This window comes from Loxodonta africana, chromosome 14, assembly GCF_030014295.1.
Source record: "Loxodonta africana isolate mLoxAfr1 chromosome 14, mLoxAfr1.hap2, whole genome shotgun sequence".
Lineage (NCBI taxonomy): Eukaryota > Metazoa > Chordata > Mammalia > Proboscidea > Elephantidae > Loxodonta > Loxodonta africana.
Window position 1 is genome coordinate 63,519,434 of NC_087355.1, and position 24,118 is coordinate 63,543,551.

The 24,118-nt window shown below is 34.4% G+C and overlaps 1 protein-coding gene across 3 annotated transcripts in view; it reads right to left on the minus strand.

The window, feature by feature from the left end:
• The window catches only part of CSMD3 (CUB and Sushi multiple domains 3), a 1,388,861-nt gene that overhangs the window by 1,180,137 nt on the left and 184,606 nt on the right, over window positions 1–24,118 (minus strand). For all 3 annotated transcript variants that reach the window (XM_064268007.1, XM_003408442.3, XM_003408441.3), the window contains exon 3: window positions 13,225–13,337. In XM_064268007.1, coding sequence (XP_064124077.1) covers window positions 13,225–13,337 — 113 coding nt within the window. The remainder of the gene's footprint in view (window positions 1–13,224; window positions 13,338–24,118) is intronic.

Genomic DNA, 24,118 nt, shown 5'->3' on the forward strand with positions numbered 1-24,118 from the left:
CAGATGTCTAACCTACAGTAATGTGAGATTCTAAATTTGTGCTGTATAACTCTTTAAATTTGTGGTAATTTGTTTCACAAAAATAGAGAACTATTACAGATGGAAATAATAAATTTGTGAAAAAAAATTTTAAATAAAAAAAATTAAACATTTCTATGAAAACTAATTGGTGACAGTGGTGGTGCAGTGGTAGAATTTTTACTTTCCTCTCGGGAGACCCAGGTTTGATTCCTGGCCAATGCACCTCAAACGCAGCTCCCATCTGTGTTTCAGTGGAGGCCTGCTTATCGCTGTGATGTTGCATAGGTTTCAGTGGATCTTCCAGACTTAGATGGAATAGGACGAAAGGCCTGGTGATCTACTTCTGAATATCAGCTAATGAAAACCTTGTGGATCACAAAGGTCAGAGCTGCAACTGATGACGGGTACAGAGCAAGGCTGGGCAGTATTTTGCTTTGTCCATGGAGTTGACATAAGTCAGGGCCAACTTGATAGCAGCTAACAACGTCAGTGATAATTAAGTACTATGACACGTCTGAATGGAAAGCCACAATGAACTATCTGAAGCATAATGAGTGCTCCATAAAGTTACTACCAAAAAGCACACTGTCAGAGACCTGTTTGTGCAATGTGAAATGAAGTCTTCAAATGGAAGCACAGCAGGAGAACCAAAAGTATTGATAAGCGACTTCAAAGGTAAAGATAAAGAACTTATTATAAATGCAAAGGAATATGAAGTAAAATGATTAATAATGACCATCCAACCATTTTAGCTACATATTTGGAAATACCATCATTAATGCACTCCTTAAATGAAAAGTGTAGTAATTATGAACATTTAGTTACCCAGAATAATAAAGAAAACTCATCCAGTGTCTTGATCTCAATTCACATTTCCTTACATGAGAAAGCAATACATTGTTCAATATGTACTATTGATTTATATTGCTGCAGATTAGCTTCGTACATTATTTTGCTTTTTTCAACAATTTCTATCTACTTTAACCTGTGACTGTGGCTTTGCAAGGACTAAAATCATACCCTCCCACCCATGAGCAAATGAAGAACATCCTTTTTTGGGGTCTTCTTTTCTCACCATGGCCTTCAATTCATTGAGATTTTGATAGCATCGTCCCACATTTTTTGCATCACAAGCTCACTTTAAAAAATGTAATTAAAAGCATATGCAAAAGCTAAAGAATATTGCAGACAAGATAGAAAATCACAGTACACAGGAAAAGTATAATTTTAATCAGAATACTGAATGTATTTCATAAATGATGTCCTATTTGCTACTTGGGTGATAACTGAAATCAATCTTATAGCTTAGAATTATACACGCAACACTGAAAACGTGATTCGATCACATAATTACTTCTTCCTGCAGAAAAATATTTTTATGTGATACATTATGTACACATATTGGATCAAAATGGATATTTTCTGCTTACTGCTTTTATTGAAATATTTGATTACCACACTTAATTTTACGTATAGCTATTCTTAAGATATTAAATGGTGTCATGATAAAGTAAATAATTATGTTTTTAAGGAAGGACAATTTAAAATTTGATTTTCTATGATATGCCACAATATTTAGAACTAAATAATAAATAGAAAATTAATTTTTGTCTAGCTTACCAAATTTTAGTAATAAGGGAAAATAAAGATAAATTTACAAAATAGTTTCTAAAACGAGTACATAGCATACTTTTAAATCACTACTTGTATACTATCAATTAAAACAATTTATCACAGTGGATGGCCACTGAATGCATGAAAAATAGAAAAACATCTTTGACATATAATTAGAATCTTGAATTAATCACTGTCTCAATTAAACATTCTAACACTCATATCAAAATGATGAACTGTAGCAGATGACAGATATGACACATTTAGCAACATACATGAAAGAAGAAAATTCAGTGTGAAATGAAATTAAATACTAAGTTTAATCATTATCTTTCAGGAGAATAAAATAAAACCTTTTATGCCATCTCAACTTCCATATGATGCCCAGAGATTAATTTGGTCATACGTCACTGACTTTAGCAATTTTTCATTTTCAGCCATTTTTCTTCTCGTGTCACATGAGCAATTTTGTATTTTTTAAATACTTCATAAAGAAACTATTTTCTCCACAGGAAGTAATGATTTTTAAGTAAAAAAAAAAAAAAAATACCCCATAAGAAATATAAATAAATTTCCTCAAATAAAATGCTAAAAATTGCCCTAAACCTTATTCATTTAACATAAATATCTATTACCTCAAGTTCTAAGTGGTTAAACATAGCCCATGTACGCCAGTGAGCACATTGACTGGAGTTTTAATTCTTTAAAAGTGAAATATATATCAATATTTCCTTACTACTGATTAAATTGTTAGATTTGCAAGTATCAGTTGAGTATAACAAGTGCCGACTCTATGCCAGTAATGTGCTAAAATAGGAGAGAAGGATACAAAATGGGTAAAACCCGTTCTCTATCAAGTTTCTCAGATTTGCATGTGAGAGAAAAATACAAAATGATAGAATATAGTATGTGGCGAGGTGTGGACACATCTGAGCACAGAGAGGAAGACCACTGAGCACTAAGCTCAATCTTGGGGATCCAAAGATGATATTCTAGACATGATTAAAGCCTACACAAAGTCTGGGAACTGGGAGGACAAGAATGAAATAGACCAGTCAAAAAGTGTGTGTACATGGTTTTCTGAGCAGAAGAGACGGAATCAGTTGGGATGTTGTTGTTCTGCCATAGAGTCAGTTCTGACTCATAGCAACCCTATGTGCAACAGAAGGAAATACTGCCCCGTCCTTTGCCATCCTCACAATCGTTGTTATGCTTAAGCCCATTGTTGCAGCCGCTGTGTCAATCCATCTCATCAAGGGTCTTCTCTTTTTTGCTGACCCTCTAACTTTACCAGGCAGTATGTCCTTCTCCAGGAAATGATACCTCCTGATAACATGTCCAAAAAAGCATGTGAGACATAGTCTCAGAGCATTCCAAGGCAGAGTTAAAAGAGATAAATATAGTATCATAATGAATATGTGGATTTAGTTGGATATACACAAGAACTTATTAATTTCTAACCTGTTTTACATCTATTACCCAGGAAGATATAAATCAGTTTTACTGTATTCTCAACAAAGCTTCTCAGCTATCAGGCTGCACTGGGGTCGAGTCATTTAAATAGCATAGTACAGGTAGAAATATATGTTCATATGATTGTTTCATAAATTAGACTAGCTGGAATCAAAGCTGGAGAGTTAGGTAGTTCTAGAGGTTGTATATGCTATGCTATGTTGAAATGTGAAGGATGTTTAAAATATTACTGCTTAATTTCTAAAAGCATTCAGAGTATTGATAATACCATAAAGCTTTGTTGAAAATACCGTGAAACTGATTTACATCTTTCTGAGTAATAGATCAACTCGATGGCAATGGGTGGTGGTGGTGGTGGTGGTGGGTAATAGATGTAAAACAAGTTAGAAATTAATAAATTCTTGTGTTTATCCAGGCAAAACCACATATTCATTTTGATACTATATTATCTCTTTCAGCTCTATTCTGAAAATAATATTCAAGAGAAGGCTGATTTGTGCTATTCTCTGGACTGGGATTTTGAAAATTTCCAAACGCTTAAAACGGAGAGAAGACTCTCATGACTTAGCTAGAGGGTCACCTTAGAATAGAATGTTTCAATTCCTAATTATGCTGGCTCTATGGAAACCTAAAGGCAAAAATATTTGGATTTTATCAAAGAGGCAAATGGTTATATCTTACATCTATGACATTTCCTTGTGTTGCATTATTTGAAATATGACATGTCATTTGTTCTTAAAAAATATTTAAGAGTGAAGATCCATTAACTTTATTTTCAAACCTAATCTATCCCTGTTGCTAATAACTAATGTATGTAATTTTATAACTCACATTTCTCTTGCTGCAATTCAACTGTCTTGCCATAAGCATAACTGGCTTGATTCCAAACTGTAAACTCTCTATTAAATTTCATGGCTCTGCAATTTAAATTTTTAAAGCTTAGGAGTTGAATGTAACCACTAAAATTAATAATCACTAAAATATTTGATGGTGCCAGTGGTTAAGCGTTCAGCTGCTAACCTAAAGTTTGGCAGTTTGAATTCACTAGCAGCTCCTTGGAAACCCTATTGGGGCAGTTCTACTCTGTCTATAGGGTCACTCTGAGTAGGAATCCACTTGACAACAATGGGTTTTTAGGGTAAAATAATTTGATGTTCTTGAGGATAAATTTTTAATAGATATATGTGACAGCTAAATACAAAATAAATAATATATTCTTCTGTATGTGAAGTATGCAAAATGGATAAAGAGCATAAAGGTCTCAATATGTGCAAGAATATATTTTAGCTTTTTCAGTTTCATAATTGTTTTAATACAAAGTATTTCAGTAATTTATCAATTATGTCTACAAAATTTGATTTGGACATACCTATTTAAATACACATGGAATTATGGTTAGACATAAATTAACTCTCCAAAATGCATAGTTTACATCTCTATGACATTTAAATAAATTTTTATACAAACTAATTAGAGTGCTTATTTAAAATCTTGCTCATTACAATTTTTCATGTAATTTTCTGGGGTGAGAAAATCCACGTGAAATGCTTAGCTCTGGGACTAGCACAAACAAATCACTCAGTTGTTACCTTTTAGTAGGGTTATTAGCCATTTCCTTAAATATTTGTGAATTAAAATGAAATAATTTATTAACAGCATATTTGTTAAAGGTAAATATTTTATCCCTATATTGTCTTAGTTATTTAGTCATATGCTTCAAGAGTTATTTTGGCATAGCGACCTTGTGCTTGAAATGGTTTTCAATGCTATATATTTTATATCTGCTCTCGCTAAATGAATTGGCTAACTGGATGTATGCTAAAGACTTCCATTGTGTTCCTCCCAGACATTACATGAAGACATTACGTGTATGTATATATGTATGTAGTGCCCTGGTGGCACAGTGGTTAAGAGCTCAGTAGCTAACCAAAAGGTCTGCAGTTCAAATCCACCAGGCGCTCCTTTGGGGCAGTTCTACTCTGTCTTATAGGGTTTTTATTTCGGAACCAACTCAACAGCAACTGACAACATGTATACATACATATATATATATACATATAAAATCCAATGCCATCGATTTGATTCTGACTCATAGCAATCCTACAAAAAAAAAAAAAAGGACCCTATATATAGTTCCCTATGTATATATATTGAGCACTGGTGGTACAGCGATTAGGAGTTTGGCTGCTAACCAAAAGGTCAGCAGTTCAAAACCACCAGCCACTCTTTAGAATTCCTATGAGGCGGTTCTGTTCTGTCCTATAGGGTAGCTATGAGTTGGAATCGACTTGACGGCAACGGGTTTTGTCATATATATATACACACACACACATATAGGTTTGTGTCATATATATACATATACACATAAACCCAGTGCCGTCGAACACATACATATATGTGTGTATCATATAATCGTATATGTATATATACGATTCACTATGCTTGAATCATATTTTATTTCCACAATAAATGATTCCTAAAATGGTAAGATATCTATAATCTAACCATATGTCCTTTCAACTATAAAGAATGATTACACAACTTTGAAAGTAAAGTGTAAAAGGACTCCATGTTAGAAAACTACTTTTGCCAGAAACTAGAATATAAACTGAATTCAGTTGGGTTGATCTAAAAACAAATATTACTCACTGCTTGCTCCATAGCATACAGATCCTACCAGGTGTACCCAGAACAAATTTTGAGAAATGGTTATATGATTATTTTCTGAATTTATTGCTTCACAGAACATGTTTTTTATTCACTTATTTTTATTTACATGAAAAAAATATATAAAACCAAAGCTCTGTGAAATGTACTAGATACAAATGGGAAAAACTTTGCACAAAAATTTAATAATTAATTTAAAAATACAGAAATGTGTCTATTTCAAGTTTTAACACCAAGTGATGAATAAATTGTGACTTTGAAAAGGTAATGAGTTTTCTGAAGACTAATACCGATAAATCTATAATTCTCTAATTTTATATTCAGTTTCAAAATTTAAGCATTTCCTTTTGGTAGATTCACAATAATATTCAGCTTAATAAATTCAATCCCTTTCTTGCCTTATAAAGCACCACCTAGGAAATCATGTCCTATTTCAATATAAATTATGTGTATTGTTGATTAAAACATTAACCAGTATTTCATACCAACTGATTTATGAGATTCCTATTTAGTGCTCTCTTTACACATCTCTAATTATGTAACAATTTCTGTCTTATAGAAACTGAAAAATGTTTTTTTCTTGCTTCCAATGCAAGATGTTTCACAGAAAAGTGTTCCAAATAAATACTTAAGAACTCTTAATCTTGACCAAAATTTTAAAAAAAAAGAACATTACCCTCAATAGTTTTAAAATAAATGGGCTGAAGTAAGCTAATGGAAATTTGTGGCAACAGAGTATGTCTTCTGTGAAGACCACAGACTGACCTACATTTATCAATTATTTACACTGGAAAAACTGAGTAGAGTTCCATGATAATTCAGTTCCAAGGAGTTGCAAAAGTATGCAGGGTAGGGATAGAATTTCATAATCAAATAGTTACCAGTTACTATGATATGATTTGATCCAAATAAAGATACAGGTATGTTTTATGATGGTATTTTACAAAAGGGACAGGCAGGACCTGAAGGAAGCATAAAGGACTGAATAATTATTTTTTGAGAAGCTACTGAAATAGTCATTTCATGAAATTTAATCATTTTAACAACCCTGTAATTCAAGATAAATGGAAAATTTAGATAAGTAAAAAAAGGATTACAAAACAACCACGATTAATAAAAGATATAGATTACAGAGATATTCTTTATTTTGAGTGGCTCTTCAAAAGGAACAGTTTAATAATACATCTTTTAGGACATAAAAAAACAAAAACAAAAAAAACACCTAGCAGTCATCAAACTTGTCTTGATGATCACACATTTGGAATTTTTCTCATTCCACTTGTTCATTTAAAAATATTTTTTGATTATCTGCTTTCCATATTTTAAGTTAGTTTTCGTTGTTTAGACATTTTTAATACTTTTTTCTTCTAATTGAAAAGTGAGTCTAATAAAAAAGTAGAATAATATTATTAATGAATTAAAAAAAAATTCTCTTGAAATTAGTTCTGAAAGTTAGGTACTCAAGCCTGAGCAACTGAATTTTGTTATGACATCATATGAAGCCAAGTAACAGAAGTTTTGCTTGCCCCCACCTCTTTATTTACCAACTAAAATAATCAAATGTTATCACAAAAAGATATAGTGAGGATACAAATATTGGTCTTAATTCATCCAGAGCAAAACACAAAGAAGGAAACCAAAGACTTAAAGAAAAAACTAGTCTACAGGAATAACAGTCCACATTAACCACGGCCTCATGACCCTGGAGCCAGAAAAACTAGATGGTGCCTGGCTATCACTACCCACTATTCCAATCAGGGACACTCTAGATGGTCCTGGACAGACAGAATGAGAGAAAAATGTGGAACAGAACCTCAAACTCCTAAGAAAAACAAAACAAAAAACAGGTTGGAGTACTCCGTGAGACTATTACCTTGAGATACTCTTAAAACCTTTTACCAAAACTATCCCTGATGTCACCTTTTACCTATTTAATGGATTAGCTCACAAATAAAGAACATCACCCATGAGTACTGTGCACCTTTAAAAAATCATTTATATGAGACCAAATGGGCAGCAATTACTTTAAAACAAAGATGAGCATGTAAGGGGGCAAGGGAACTAATTATGGAAATGGAACAAGCAGAATGGAAATATTGAGAATGTTCACACATAATGATAAACGTAATTAAAGTCACTGAACAATTGTGCAGAAATTGTTGAGCGGGAATCTAACTGCTGTGTAAACCTTCACTGGAAACACAATAACTACTCTAATGTGTAAGTTAATTTTATGTATCAGTTTAGATATGCTATGGTGCCTACCCAGTTGTTTGGCCAAACACTAGTAAAATGTTGCCCTGAAGACAATTACAAGTGATTAACATTTGAATCAACTGACCTTAAGTAAGGCAGATTACCCTCCACAACGTAGGAGGATATCAGCCTACAGTTGAAGGTTTTAAGAGCAAAAAACTGAGGTTTCCAGGTGGAAAAAAATTTGCCTCAGGCAATTCTGACAAAGACATCCTGCTGGAGTTTCCAGTCTGCCTGGCCTAAGAATTTCAGACTTCAGACTGTCAGTTTCCATACTGTTTCTTGACCTACTGATTTTGGACTTGCCAGTCCTCACAATTACATGAGCTAATTCCTTAACATAAATATTGCTGTTTCAATCTCTCTCAGCACCCTCATTAATAGAATTGATTTAATGAGCCTCATTTGTAGAGTTTTCTGATTTCTGATAGATTTTTACTGTAATATTATATTGTATTCTAAACTGATTGGCCATGGGAATGTCAGATGTAGATAATATAAATACTTCTGCTTACAGACATTTATAATTATGCTTTTATATTTTATTAGGATCTTTTTCACATTTTATAATTTGATGACAAATGGCAAGAGAAATAAACATACAAATTGTTAGAAGTCATGTGGTTTCTGAAACGTGTGATATAAAATATTAGCAAATTTGAAGACTGGTAATATATTAGAATTATTAAACATTTTGTGTTAGATTAAACAAATTGAAAATTTTCCCTATATTTAGAAATGGAACATAAAGATTTAAGATTTTTTAATGTCAATTAATTTCATTATAGAGAATTTCAAACATGGAATTATTACAAAGAGAAAATTATAAACACTTTGATTTTTTACTATTATTGAATATTGTATGAAATTTAATATGAAGTACTTGAGGAAGGCAGAAAAAGTAATGATAAACAATATTGCGAAATGCTCTGTACTGTTCTATGGAGGTAGAAAGCATATAATTCATTCTTAATATTTTACTAATACTGGAAAAATAGGTAAGAACTGGTCTGTGGACCAATGCCATTTTGTGAACTTTCTTTTACCGGTCCACAATGAAACTACTGTAGAAATAAAACACTATTTTATCAATCATATTCAGAAATCTGTCTGTCTGTCTGACTTCTATCTACCTACCTATCTATATGCTTTCGTGTTATGCAAACAAATCTGATAGGTTTACCTTTGGGGGCTACTAATCATGTCAACGACTCTCTGGGGAAAAGAACTAATCATAAAAATGAATTCATTTTAATGCTATGTTTATTGAAAGAATGTAACCTTTTTTAAGAAAGAATATTAACTGCATTATAAAAATTAAATTTGCACACACACACACACACTATCACACACTATCTTTTCCTGTAGAATCAAAATGTCCATGCATGAAGGTAATGCCTTTTCAATCACCATCATGAGGTTGACTATCATCATATGAACTACATTTATTGAGTGCTCCCTAAATTCTAGAACATATTTTAGGCACTCTCTGTGTATTATGCTACTTATTTCTCAAAACACTATGAAGTATGGAGAGTTATTACCTCAATTTTACTGATGAAGAAAATGAGGTTTAGATACATTTTAAGTCACTTGTCCAAAGAAATATACCTGCTAAGTGGCAGAGAAAAAGAACCAAACCAATGACGCAGATACCAGAGCCTACATTTTTATTCAGTACACCATAATCCCCATCAAAGTGGAGATATAAAAAGACACAACTTTATTGTCAGTATAATTAAAGGTATTAAGAGTGAAGCTTTTCCAACTAGCATACCTATCTTTATATTGCTACAAATTCAACAAATATTTTTCTTAACATCTCCTTTATACAATGGTTTGGTTTAGTTTCTTCCGGGGAGAGAAAGGTAGCTAACTAGTACTTATACTCTTAGTAGGCATAAGAATCACTGGATCTCTTACTACAATACATATTACAGGGCTCCGCCCCAGGTTCTGAGTCAAGATACATAAGTGAGCCAAGAATTCAACATTTTAACATATTCTCCAGATGAAAATGATGTATGTGGTCCCATTTGAGAAACAGCAATAAATGCATAAAATTTAGTAATAAAAATTTCATAACCTCTAACACACATATAAAAAGGAAAATTTAAAGAATGAAGAAAATAGTATTAATTGAATATGAAGAGGGAGGTGAAATAAATGAATTCAGATAGTAGAATCAGATTTAAAAAAGGGGGGCCTGCAGGTATAAAATTATAAAATTAAAAGAGATGATCAGATTAAACCAAAACCAAATCAAACTCAGTGCCGTTGAGTCGATTCAGACTCATAGAGACTCTATAGGACAGAGTAGAATAGCCCCATAGAGTTTCCAAGGAGCACCTGGTAGATTCGAACTCTGACCCTCTGGTTAGCAGCCGTAGCACTTAACCACTATGCCACCAGGATTTCCAATGATCAGATTAGTAGATCAATTTTTGGTGGCATGGGTAAGGCCCAGAGTTGTAGTCTAAGGAAGCTATGGGAAGAAAATCTGGATCCAGAACAGAGGCCTTTGAAATTCTAAGCCATGATTAATGGACTTTGTGATATACCAGGCTGGCCTCTAGAGTATCAATGACCACGGTTATAAAAATAAATGTTTTGTAGCTACTCACTCGCCAGCATGTTTTATTGAGTTGCACAACGATGTGGTAGACCAAACAATGCCCCCACCCCCAATATATCAGGAATCTTTGAATATGTCACATTACACAGTAAAAGCGATTCTGCAGATATAACCAAAGATAAGGACATTAGGATAGGGAGAGTATCATATATATATATATTTCAATCTAATCACATGAGCCCCTAATAGCAGAGATTTCCATGTGTGATAAAAGAAGGCAGAAGAGAGTTGTAGCAGACGTAAGTCATAGAGATCTCAAATGTGAGAAGGATTCAATGTGCCCTTGCTGACTCAGAGACGCTCACATGTACAGATCAGAGAGAGGCCTCTAGAAGCTAAATGCAGCCCCCAGCTGACAGCCAGCCAGAAAACAGTGATCTGAGTCCCACGACTACAAGAAACTGAATCCTGCCAATGACCAGAATAAGCTGTAAAGTGGATTCTTCCCAAGAGCCTCCTGAGAAGAACCTAGCCAGCCAACAACTTGATTTCTACTTTATAAGGCCCTGAGCAGAGAAATCAGCAGAGCTTACCCAGGCTTCTTGCATACAGAACTGTGCAAGAAAATATTTTCATTGTTTTGAGCTCTTAAGTGTTTGATCATCTGTTATGGTAACAATAGAAAACTAATACACATGGTAAAAGATACGCATCACAAATCAACATCTGAAGATGTTCTGTGGCACAATGTCCAATCCCTCAGTACCACATAAGCACTTAATACCCTATATTTATGTCAGGACATCCCAAATATACATTTAAATATTGTGAAAATGTATGCATCCATTTGCCCTGAAGCAGAAAAGACAGAAATTTAATGTTGTAAAAAAAAAGTCAGAAATATAAATTTACATATGTAGAAACAACAGAAATTTTTTTTAGTTATTAATTCATGTAATATGACAGTCAAGCCAAAAAAAAAAAAATGCCAGCATCACAATTCACCTTCCAAATGATAGCATTTTCACTACTTACTGAAGGAATAAACTGACCTAAATTTATCTTTATACTTTAATGAACAGAATGCAGGTTTTCTTTTAAACAGCCTTTATTGGAAAACTATTGCATTACTAACTCCTTCTTCAATATTGTGAAGATCAAACTTAAAATTAAACCTTTCTGTTTGTAGTGTTTTAAATTATGAATTAAATTGTCAAGATAAAAATATGGGACTACTATGAATCACTTTAGAAAAATAATATTACTATCACAAGGTAAACTATTACACTATCAAACAACAACAATCACAAAGGGGAATGTACCCTCACTTGCTAGACAAAAGAGAGTTGAGAAATCAATTTGGTAGAAAATGTTCAAAACTACTGCAGTATGACATTCTTAGGATATAAAATATGGAAATATTTTAGCTAGAATTTTTTTTATTGTGAGAAAGATAATGCTAGATGAAATAACATCTAGCTGAAAACTTTCACTGCGTGCAAACTGTTAACCTTTAAACTGTAAAAATTGTATTTAATATAACTGTTTTCTAGTGTGTTCTTTAAACATGTCATATTTTGAATTATTATGTGTTTTAAAGTAACCACCACTGTTAGTGTAGTAGAGTATCTCTTAAGACTATATTAGAGCTGGTGTGATTTATTATGGTAGTATGGTCCTGGGAAGCTTTGCAAAAAAATTGATATGGTATCCCCATTGGTCTGAAAGGGGTTCTTCTCTAATCTGTGAAGAAATTTTATCGTCAAATTGCTCCAATAAGAAATGGCAAATCCATGACCTCTATCTGAAAACCTTAGGAATATTTTTTTTTTTTTTTGAAATCACAATTTTCCCATTTTAGAAAGGTAAAACATGCAGATTCTATTTATTTTAATACTCCCTGAAGAGCCTAGGGTACCACCCTGTAATCAAACAATGTTTCTCTAGGGAAGCATACGAGTATTGATACTCGGTGGGATTAGTAAAGATTATAAATGGCCTCCCATTTGTTAACATCAGGTTTTAATGCCAAATGAGTTTGTGCCAAAATTCCAGAAAACAAAATGAAATAAAAACAACTTTGGTTTTAAGAGTTTTTTATAGTTTTCCACTGTGTGGTTAAGGGATTATGGATGTGTGGTACTGGAAATGCTGGTTTTATGAAATGAAAGCATTAATACTTAATCTCCTTCTGAACTTTTTCTCTTAGCTCTGTTTAGAGAAGGCAGATTCCTAGTTTTATTTTCTGGTAGCGAGGCAAAGCAGCAAGAAGAATAGCATAAATCTCTGACACCTGGATCACAAATCAGATATACTTTCCTCTTATTCTAACATTTAATTCCCTTTTGTAGATCCCTAATTTTATGTTCTCATCTCCTGAGAGGATTTAAGGGAAAATTTTTATTGTGTCTAGGCACACTGAGATGAAACATTAAAGCCAACAGAGTATAGCATGTTATTATATATTAATGGTTAATGAGAACATGAATCTCTGGAGGACAAGATTTAAGATAATACGACTAGCTTTATCTCCTTTCATGGTGATTGTTCTTCATTGCCACACTTGGTGAAGTTTGGTTTAACTGGGCAGTGTTTTCCTTTATATTGTTTTCACTTACCTTCATAATATACTTTAAATCCATGAGCACTAACTGCAAAATCACTGGTCAAACGTAGTGAGAACACAGACTTGGTACTTGTCACTGGTGGTGGCAGATGGAATCCTGTTAACCTAAAAATATAAATGGAATTAATTGTTAGTGCTATAGGCATTTTACCTAAAAGAGAGTTAATAGTCATTTTATCAATATCTAAAAAAGAAGATATTGCTAAGTATTAATATTTTTAATGTTATTTTGTTTAGGAGTCATTCATCAAAAGCAGCTATTGTAAATATTTAAAAATTTACATATATTGATATACCTATGGTTTTTTTTATGTTTATGTGCATTGCTATTTATATTATTGATCACATATATCAACTATAAGTAATACTGATTAATTCAAACCTTGGGAAATAATGAGAAGTTGTGACAGTCTGTTAGTGTGTATTTTTGGTATTGATTTCAGCAGCTAAACATTTTGAAGAAAGTTTTACCAAATAAGTTGTTTTCCTGATAGACTAAAATATAATAAAAAGAAGCATTTAGTGAAATTTAATATTGAAGCCAGAGATGCGATCTAAATAAGAAGTCTTGAAACATAAATATAAATGAGTAGTAATTTTGTTTTATTAGATTAGGAAGTTGTAGCGTTATATTAAAATTAATAGTTGAAAATTAATTTCTTTTTATTTCAAATAATAAAGATTTCCCTGATATTTTTTGCCCAGAATGTGTTTTCTATTCTGTTCATAATTTATTATTTATACATACAAGATTGAAATGTATAAAAGCTTATTTATAATTGACACGTTTTCTAAACCTGTAAATATAAAGTGAAAAAATAAACTATTGGAGTACTATTTTTTCTAAAGCTAGTGACGATATATGATTTTAATTTTTCCATGAATTGCCTTTTTTATATTATTTTCCCATGTTGTTGTTATACTGCTTTTACTTATGAATATGTAAGTAAGGATTGTTTAACATGAAAACACACTATTTTTCTTTATATAGTTGCTATACATACACATTATGTATGCAGAATTTACCCACATTGAGATTACCATATATTTTCATTGCTGTAAAGCAACAGTTCTCACATTCCTTTTGTTTCAGTTTCCCTTAACACTTTTAAAAATTATTGAGAATTCCAAAGAGATCTATATCAATATTTACTCCGTTAGACAATAAAACAGAAAATTTTTAAATATCTACTTATTACTATTTATTTTTTCCACCAAGCATCTGTCAGTTTGTCATACTGTAGTGGCCTGAATGTTGCAGTGATACTGGAAGTTTTGTAACCAGTATTTCAAATACCAGCAGAGTCACCCTTGGTAGACAGGCTTCAGTGGATCTTCCAGATTAAGACAGACTAGGAAAAAGGGCCTGACAGTCTACTTCTGAAAAAAAATGGTGAGTGAAAACCTTATGAATAGCAGCAGAACACTGTCTGATATAGTGCCAGAAGGCAGCCCCTCAGGTCCGAAGGCACTCAGAATATAACTGGAAAGAGCTGCCGCCTCAAAGTAGAGTCACACTTAATGACATAGATGGAGGAAAGTTTTTGGGACCTTCATTTCCTGATGTGGCATGACTCAAAATAGGAAGAAACAGCTGTAAACATTCATTAATAACCAGAACATGGAATGTATCTAGCATGAATTTAGAAAGACTGGAAATCATACAAAATGAAATGGAACACATAAAGATTGGTATCCTAGGCGTTAGTGAGCTGAAACAGACTGGTATTGGCCATTTTGAATCAGACAATCATATGGTCTACTATGCTGGAAGTGACAAATTGAAGAGGTATGGTGTCACCTTCATTGTCAAAAAGAACATTTCAAGCTCTATCCTGAAGTACAATGCTGTCAGCGGTGGGATAATATCCATACACCTACATGGAAGACTAGTTAACACAACTGTTACTCAAATTTACACATCAACCACTAATGCCAAAAATGAAGAAATTGAAGATTTCTACCTACTTTTGTGGTCTGAAAATGATCAAACATGAAATCAAGAAGCATTGATAATTACTAGTAATTGGAGTGCAATTGTTGCAAACAAAGAAGGATCGGTAGAAAATATTGCCTTGGTGACAAAAACAATGCCTGAGATCCCATGATAGAATTTTGCAAGATCAATGACTTATTTATTGCAAATACCTTTTTTTTCAACAACATAAAAGACTGTATTCACGTGGACCTCACCAGATGGAAAACACAGAATGTAAATCCACTACATCTGTGGAAAGAGACAATGGAAAAGCTAAATATTGCGTGTTGAAACAGGGACAGAGGAAACAGATCATGAATTGCTCATATGCAAATACAAGTTGAAGCTGAAGAAAGTTAAAACAAGTCCACGAGAGACAAAATACGACCTTGAGTATATTGCACCTGAATTTGGGGACCATCTCAAGAATAGATTTGATGCATTGAACACTACCCAAGAGCAGACAGTTTGTGGGAAGACATCATGGACATCACACATGAAGAAAGAAAAATGTCATTAAAAAGACAGGAAGGAAAGAAAAGACCAAAACGGATGACAGAAGAGACTCTGAAACTTGTGCTGGAATGTAGAGTACCTAAAGCAAATGGAAGAAATGAAGTAAAAGAGCTAAACAGAAGATTTCAAAGGGCAGCTCGAGAAGACAAAATATAGTTCAATGTGCAAAGACGTGCAGTAAGAAAACCAAAAGGGAAGAACACTCTTGGCATTTCTCAGGCTGAAAGATCTAAAGAAAAAATTCAAACCTGGAGTTTCAATTTTGAAGGATTCTATGGTCGGTAAAAAAAAAAAAAATTTTTTTTTTTTATGGTCAAAGTTTAGAATGACACAAGAAACATCAAAAGCAGATGGAAAGAATATACAGAGTCTCTGTGCCAAAAAGGATTGTTCAATGTTCAATCATTTAAGAAGTTAACATATGATCAAGAACAAATGGTACTGAAGGAAGAAGTCCAAGCTTCACTGGAGGCATTGACAAAAAAACAAGATTCCAGGAACTCGGCATACTTACTATTATTCACCATACTTATTCAGTATGTATGCTGAGTAAATAATCTGAGAAGCTATATTATATAAAGAAGAATGCGGCATCGGGATGGGTGGAAGGCTCATTAACAACTGTGTTATGCAGATGACACAACTTTGCATGCTGAAAGTGAAGAGGACTTGAAGCACTTACTGATGAAGATAGAGACCACAGCCTTCAGTATGGATTATGCCTCAATATAAAGAAAACAAAAATCCTTGCAACTGGACCAATAAGCAACATCATGATAAATGGAGAAAAGATTGAAGTTGTCAAGGATTTCATTTTACTTGGATCCACAATTAACACCCCTGGAAGCAGCAGTCGAGAAATCAAACAACACATTGCATTGGGCAAATTTGCTGCAAAAGACCTCTTTAAAGTGTTAAAAAGCAAAGATCTCACTTTAAGGACTAAGGTGCGCCTGACCCAAGTGATGGTCTTTTCGACTGCCTCATATGTGTGTGAAAGCTGGACAATGAATAAGAAAGACCAAAAAAGAACTGATGCCTTTGAATTATGGTGTTGGGGAAAAATATTGAATATACCATGGACTGCCAAAAGGATGAACAAATCTGTATTGGAAGAAGTACAGCCAGAGTGCTCCTTAGAAGCAAGGATGGTGGGACTACGTCTCACGTACTTTGGACCTGTCATCAGGAGGGACCGGTCCCTAGAGAAGAACATTTTGCTTCGTAAAGTAGAGGGTAAGTGAAAAAGAGGACGGCTCTTAACAAAATGGGCTGACACAGTGGCTGCAACAATGGGCTCAAGTATAATGACTATGAGGACGGCTCAAGACTGAGCAGTGTTTCATTGTGCTGTACATAGGATCACTACGAGTTGGAAATGACCGGACGACGCTAACAACCTAACAACATGTACTGACAGAATGCCAACTGAGATATTTCAACAAATGGATGCAACACTGGAGGCGCTCATTTGTCTATACCAAGAAATTTGAAAGACAGCTACCTGGCCAACTGACTGGAGGAGATCCATACTGGTGCACATTTTAAAGAAAGGTGATCCAAAAGAATGCAGAAATTATCAAACAGTATCACTAATATCACATGCAAGTAAAATTTTGCTGATGATCATTCAAAATTGGTTATAGCAGTACATCTACAGAGAAATGCCAGAAATTCAAGAAAGATTCAGAAAAGGATGTAGAATGAGGGAAATCATTGCTGATGTCAGATGAATCTTGGCTGAAAGCAGAGAATACACCAGAAAGATGTTTACCTGTTTTTTACTGATTATGCAAAGACATTCTGTGTGGATCATACCAAATTACGGATAACACTGCGAAGAATGGGAATTCCAGAACACTTAATTGTGCTCATGGGGAACCTGTACATAGACCAAGAGTCAGTTCTTTGAATAGAATAAGGGGATACTGCATGGTTTAAAATCAAGAAAGGTGTGTGTCAGGGTTGTATTATTTTACCATACTTCTTCAATACTAAAAGCTGGACTATATGTAGAAGAATGTGGTATCAGAATTGGTAGAAGGCTCATTAACAAACTTGTTATGCAGATGACACAATCTTGCTCGCTGAAAGTGAAAGCAAAGAGGACTTGAAGCACTTACCCAGAAACCCGCATTTAGTGATGATCAAATTCTACAGCCTTCAGTATGGATTATACCTCAACATAAAGAAAACAGAAATCCTCACAACTGTACCAATAAGCAACATCATAATAAATGGAGAAATAATTGACATTGTCAAGGATTGCATTTTACTTGGACCCTCAATCTATGTCCATGGAAGCTGCAGTCAGAAAATCAAATGACATATTTTATCAGGCAATTTGCTGCAAAAGACCTCTGTCAAGTGTTAAAAAGTAGAGATGTCACTTTGAGGACTAAGATGTGCCTGACCCAAGCTGCGATATTTTCAACCGTATCAAATGCATGTGAAAGTTGCACAGCAAACAAGGAAGACCAGAGAAGAATTGATGCCTTTGGATTACTGTGTTTGTGAAGAATATAGAATATACCATGGACTACCAGAAGAATGAACAAGTCTGTCTTGAAAGAAATACAGCCAGAATACTCCTTAGAAGCAAGGATGGCAAGACTGCGTCTTACATACTTTGGACACGTTGTCAGGAGGGATCAGTCCCTGGAGAAGGACATCATACTTGTCAAAGTAGAGGGTCAGCGGAAAAGAGAAAGACCCTCAACGAGGTGGACTGACTCAGTGGCTGCAGCAATGAGATCAAGCATATCAACGACTGGAAGGCGCAGGACCAGGCAGTGTTTCACCCTGTTATGCATAGGATCGCTATGAGTCGGAGCTGACTTGACAGCACCTAACAACGACAACAGGGTTGCTATGAGTTGGAACTGACTCAGTGGGACCTAACAAAAACAATACATTATAGCCATAATATAAAACTTAAATTTCATTGTTGAATAGGATTGTGTTTTATGAATATACCTGAATTTACTTATCTATTCCGTTGTTGATGGACACTTTTTTTCCCAGTTGGGGTTATTACAAATAGTGGTGCCATGAACATTTCTTACACATTTTTGTGAATGTACATACATATTTGTATTGGGAATATTCCTAGAAGTGTCATTACTGTGTCATGGAGTAACTAGTACATTACCAAATAAGGAGTTTTCTAGATCTTTTCAACTTCAACTCTTAATGTGAAGATGTAAAAATAAAACATTCCATGCTTTATATGTTCAGAGTTGATTTTGTTTTTCACAAAAAAATAAGAAACGTCAGGAAAAAAAAAAAAAACATTACCATTTTGTAACACACAAAAAAATTAAAACCTATTTACTTCATAACTAGGCTACGGTAGGCAGAATAATGCCCACCCTTCCCCCCACCCCAAGAAAAGTTGTTCATGTCCTTATCCATGAAATTTATGAATACACTGCTTTACATGTCAAAAGGAAAGTTGCAGATGTGATTAAAATTAACGGTTTTGAGATGAAGGAATGACCTTGAATTATCTGAATGAGCCCATAGTTATCACAAAGGTGCCTATAAGAGGGAGGAAAGATGGTTAGAGATAAAGAAGAAGATGTGACATGGAAATAGCGATTGGAATAAGGCAATTGCTGGTTTTGAAAATGTGAAACCATGAGCCAAGGAATTCAGGTTGCAGCTATAAACTAGAAAGACAAGCAACAGATTCTCCTTAGCGTCTCTAAGAGGAACACAACTCTGCTGACGCTTTGATTTTAGCACAGGGAAATCCATTTAGGACTTAAAGCCTCCAGACCTAGATAATAAATTTGTGCTATTTATTCCACGTTTGTGGTAATTTGTTACAGTGGGAATTAGAAACTAATAAAGTTTTTGTTTTTTTGCACTTCAAGGTATAATTTACCAAAAAAAAAAAAGGGTGGGTTCGAATAAATAATAATTTATTCTATAACTGAAAACCGGCATCTTGTAGAGCCAGCAAGTGGTCATTTGAAGTTACTGAGACCCATGTTGGTATGAAATCAAATTAGTAGAGCTGGGCCTATTTCTGCAATATTTCTTTGATTATAACTTTTTAACAAATTTCTCTATGTAAAGTAAAATCTACTATTCTATCCTTACATCAGAGATGACACTTGAGACTGAGAGAAATTAAACAATTTAGTCAATTTTACAGTAGAGCTAGGGCATTTTCTAGTGAACATGCTATTCAACTTCTCATTGTATTTTGGCACATTAGTTTTATAATCATAAGTTATTTGAAGTACAAATATGTACATATACATAGAAACTATTTTACTTGCAATCTCAAATTTTTAAGCTCACTTAGATATATAATTCCACATTTCTTTTCAGACAATGTTTAAAACACTTTACCATGAAGTTATCTAATAGAGAAGAACAAATGTGAGGCATTGTCCCCTTTGCAAAAGCTAGTTTTATGCAGGTATGTTTAAAAAACTAGCAGGTAGTGGCATGTAGTATAATGGAAAATTTATTTTTGTTTATTCCAATAAATGAGGAAAGAAGATACATGTCATTTAATTTACTTCATATGATAGTTGTATCACTACAGGGACTTGCAGTAACTTGTTTTACTCTCTCTCATAAAACATTTGTTAATTGACTTGAAAATAATCTCTAATAAATATGAATACCAATCTTATGAATCTTCATAAGACTGAATTATGTATTTTCATATTTGTGTTTGTGATTCTTTATTAAGCACTCTCTTTCTCCACTGAATAGTAGGCTTCATGAAGTCAGGAACACGTCTGTGTTTTCTCACTAGCCAATTGCCAGTGTTTCATGAAATGCGTACCATATAAGAGGCCTTCAATAAATACCTATTAATTTAAATTAATGAATTGTGGGTGGTTGGAGAATATGAATGACTTCAGAGCACTTTTTTTCGCCCCCCCAACTAATAAGATTTTGTTCTTGGAACAGTGTTCTCAAGAATCACATGAATGTAAAGTAGCTCCAAAGTTGTTTAAAAAATATATACTCTAGAGAAAAATATACTCTATTTAGAAAATGACATTTTTTCTCAATGATAATAACTTAAAAGTTAAAGGGAGATCATATATCTTATGCACATTTGTTTGAAATATCTTTCAGAATGTGTTGTTAGGTGCTATCAACTCAGTTCCAACTCATACTGACACTATGTACCAGAAAACCAACACTGCCTAGTCCTGCACCATCCTTACAATTGTTGTTATGCTTGAGCCCATTGTTGCAGCCACTGTGTCAATCCATCTCGTTGAGGGTCTTCCTCTTTTCCACTGACCCTGTACTTTACCAAGCATGATGTCCTTCTCCAGGGACTGATCCCTCCTGACAACATATCCAAAGTATGTAAGACGCAGTCTTGCCATCCTTGCGTCTAAGGAGCATTCCGGTTGTACTTCTTCCAAGACAGGTTTGTTCATACTTTTGGCAGTCCACGGTATATTCAATATTCTTTGCCAATCCCACAATTCAAAGGCATCAATTCTTCTTTGTTCTCTCTTATTCATTGTCCAGCTTTCACATGCATATGATGCTATTGAAAACACCATGGCTTGGGTCAGGCGCACCTTAGTCTTTAAGGTGGCATCTTTGCCTTTCAACACTTTAAAGAGGTCCTTTGCAACAAATTTGCCCAATGCAATGTGTCTTTTGATTTCTTGACTGCTGCATCCATGGCTGTTGATTGTGGATCCAAGTAAAATAAAATCCTTGGCAACTTCAATCTTTTCTCCATTTATCATGATGTGGCTTATTGGTCCAGTTGTGAGGATTTTTGCTTACTTTATGTTGAAGTATAAACCATACTCAAGGCTGTGGTCTTTGATTTGCATTAATAAGTGCGTCAAGTCCTCTTCACTTTCAGCAAGGAAGATTGTGTCATCTGCATAAAGCAGGGTGTTAATGAGTCTTCCTCCAATCCTGATGCCCCGTTTTTCTTCATATAGTCCAGCTTCTCATATTACTTGCTCAGCATACAGGCTGAATAAGTATGGTGAAAGGATACAACCTTGACACACACCTTTCCTGACTTTAAACCACTCAGTAGCCCCTTGTTCTGTCCGAACAACTGCCTCTTGATCTATGTAAAGGTTCCTCATGAGCACAATTAAGTGTTCTGGAATTCCCATTCTTCACAATGTTATCCACAATTTGTTTTATGATTCATACAGCCAAATGCCTTTGCATAGTTAATAAAACACAGGTAAATATCCTTCTGGTATTATCTGCTTTCAGCTAGGATCCATCTGACATTAGCAATAATATCCCTGGTTCCACATCCTCTTCTGAATCCGCCCCGAATTTCTGACAGTTCCCTGTCAGTATACTAGCTGCAGCCACTTTTGAATGATCTTCAGCAAAATTTTGCTTGCGTGTGATATTAATGATATTGTTCTATAATTTCCGCATTCGGTTGGATCACCTTTCTTGGGAATAGGTATAAATATGGATCTCTTCTAGTCGGTTGGCCAGATAGCTGTCTTCCAAATTTCTTGGCATAGATGAGTGAGCACTTCCAGTGCTGCACCCATTTGTTGAAACATTTCAATTGATTTTTTTGTCAATTCCTAGAGCCTTGTTTTTCTCCAGTGCCTTCAGTGCAGCTTGGATTTCTTCCTTCAGTACCATCGGTTCCTAATCATACGCTACCTCTTGAAATGGTTGAACTTCCACTCATTCTTTTTGGTGTAATAACTGTGTATTCCTTCCGTTTTCTTTTGATGCTTCCTGTGTTGTTTAATATTTTTCCATATAAACCTTCATATCGCAACTCCAGGCTTGAATTTTTTTTTCAGTTCCTTCAGCTTGAGAAACGCCGAGTGTATTCTTCCCTTTTGGTGCTCTATCTCCAGCTCTTAGCACAGGTTATTATAATACTTTGTCTTCTCGAGCCACCCTTTGAAATCTTCTGTTCAGTTCTTTTACTTCGTGATTTTTTCCTTTTGCTTTAGCTCCTTGACGTTCAAGAGCAAGTTTCAGAGTCTCCTCTGACATCCATCTTGGTCTTTTCTTTCTTTCCTGTCTTTTCAATGACCTCTTGCTTTCTTCATGGATGATATCCTTGATGTCATTCCACAACTCGTCTGGTCTTCGGTCACTAGTCTTCAATGTGTGAAATCTGTTCTTCAGATGGTCTCTAAATTCAGGTGGGATATACTCAAGGTGGTATTTTACTCTTGTGGACTTGCTCTGATTTTCTTCAGTTTCAACTTGAATTCTCATATAAGCAATTGATAGTCTGTTCCACAGTTGGCCCCTGCCCTTGTTCTGACTGATGATATTTAGCTTTTCCATCATCTTTCCACAGATGCAGTGGATTTGATTCCTGTGCATTCCATCTGGTAAGGTCCATGTGTATAGTCGCCGTTTATGTTGGTGAAAAAAGGTATTTGCAATGAAGAATTTGCTGGTCTTGCAAAATCCTATCATTTGATCTCCAGCATTGTTTCTATCACCAAGGCTATATTTTCCAACTACTGATCCTTCTTTGTTTCCAACTTTCACATTCCAATCAACAGTAATTATCAATGCATCCTGATTGCATGTTTGATCAATTTCAGACTGCAGAAGCTGATAAAAATCTTCAATTTCTTCATTTTTGGCCATAGTGGTTGATGAGTAAATTTGAATAATAGTAGTATTAGCTGGCCTTCCTTGTAGGTATGTGGATATTATCCTATCACTGACAGGGTTGTACTTCAGGATAGATCTTGAAATGTTCTTTTTGACAATGAATGCAACACCATTCCTCTTCAAGTTGTCATTCCCAGCATAGTAGACTATATGATTGTCCAATTCAAAATGGCCAATACCAGCCCATTTCAGCTCACTAATGCCTAGGGTATCGATGTTTATGGGTGCCATTTCATTTTTGACAATTTCCAATTTTCCTAGGTTCATACTTTGTACATTCCAGGTTCCGATTATTAATGCTTGCTTGCAGCTGTTTCTTCTCATTTTGAGTTGTGCCACATCAGTGAATGAAGGTCCCAAAAGCTTGAGACTCCACTCACGTCATTAGGGTCAACTCTACTTTGAGGAGGCAGCTCTTCCCTAGTTGTGTTTTGAGTGGTTTCCAACCTGAGGGGCTCATCTTCCAGCACTATATCAGACAATGTTCCACTGGTATTCATAAGGTTTTCACTGGCTATTTTTTCAGAAGTAGACTGCTGGGTCCTTCTTCCTAGTCTGTCTTAGTCTGGAAGCTCAGCTGAAACCTGCCCATGGGTGACCCTTCTGGTACTTGAATACCGGTGGCATATGTTCCAGCATCACAGCAACACATAAGCCTCCACAGTACAACAAACTGATACATGGGCGTCTTTCAAAATACAACTATATTATATTAAAAATTATTTTCTGGATAGAGCTAATATGATTTTTATTTTTAAAA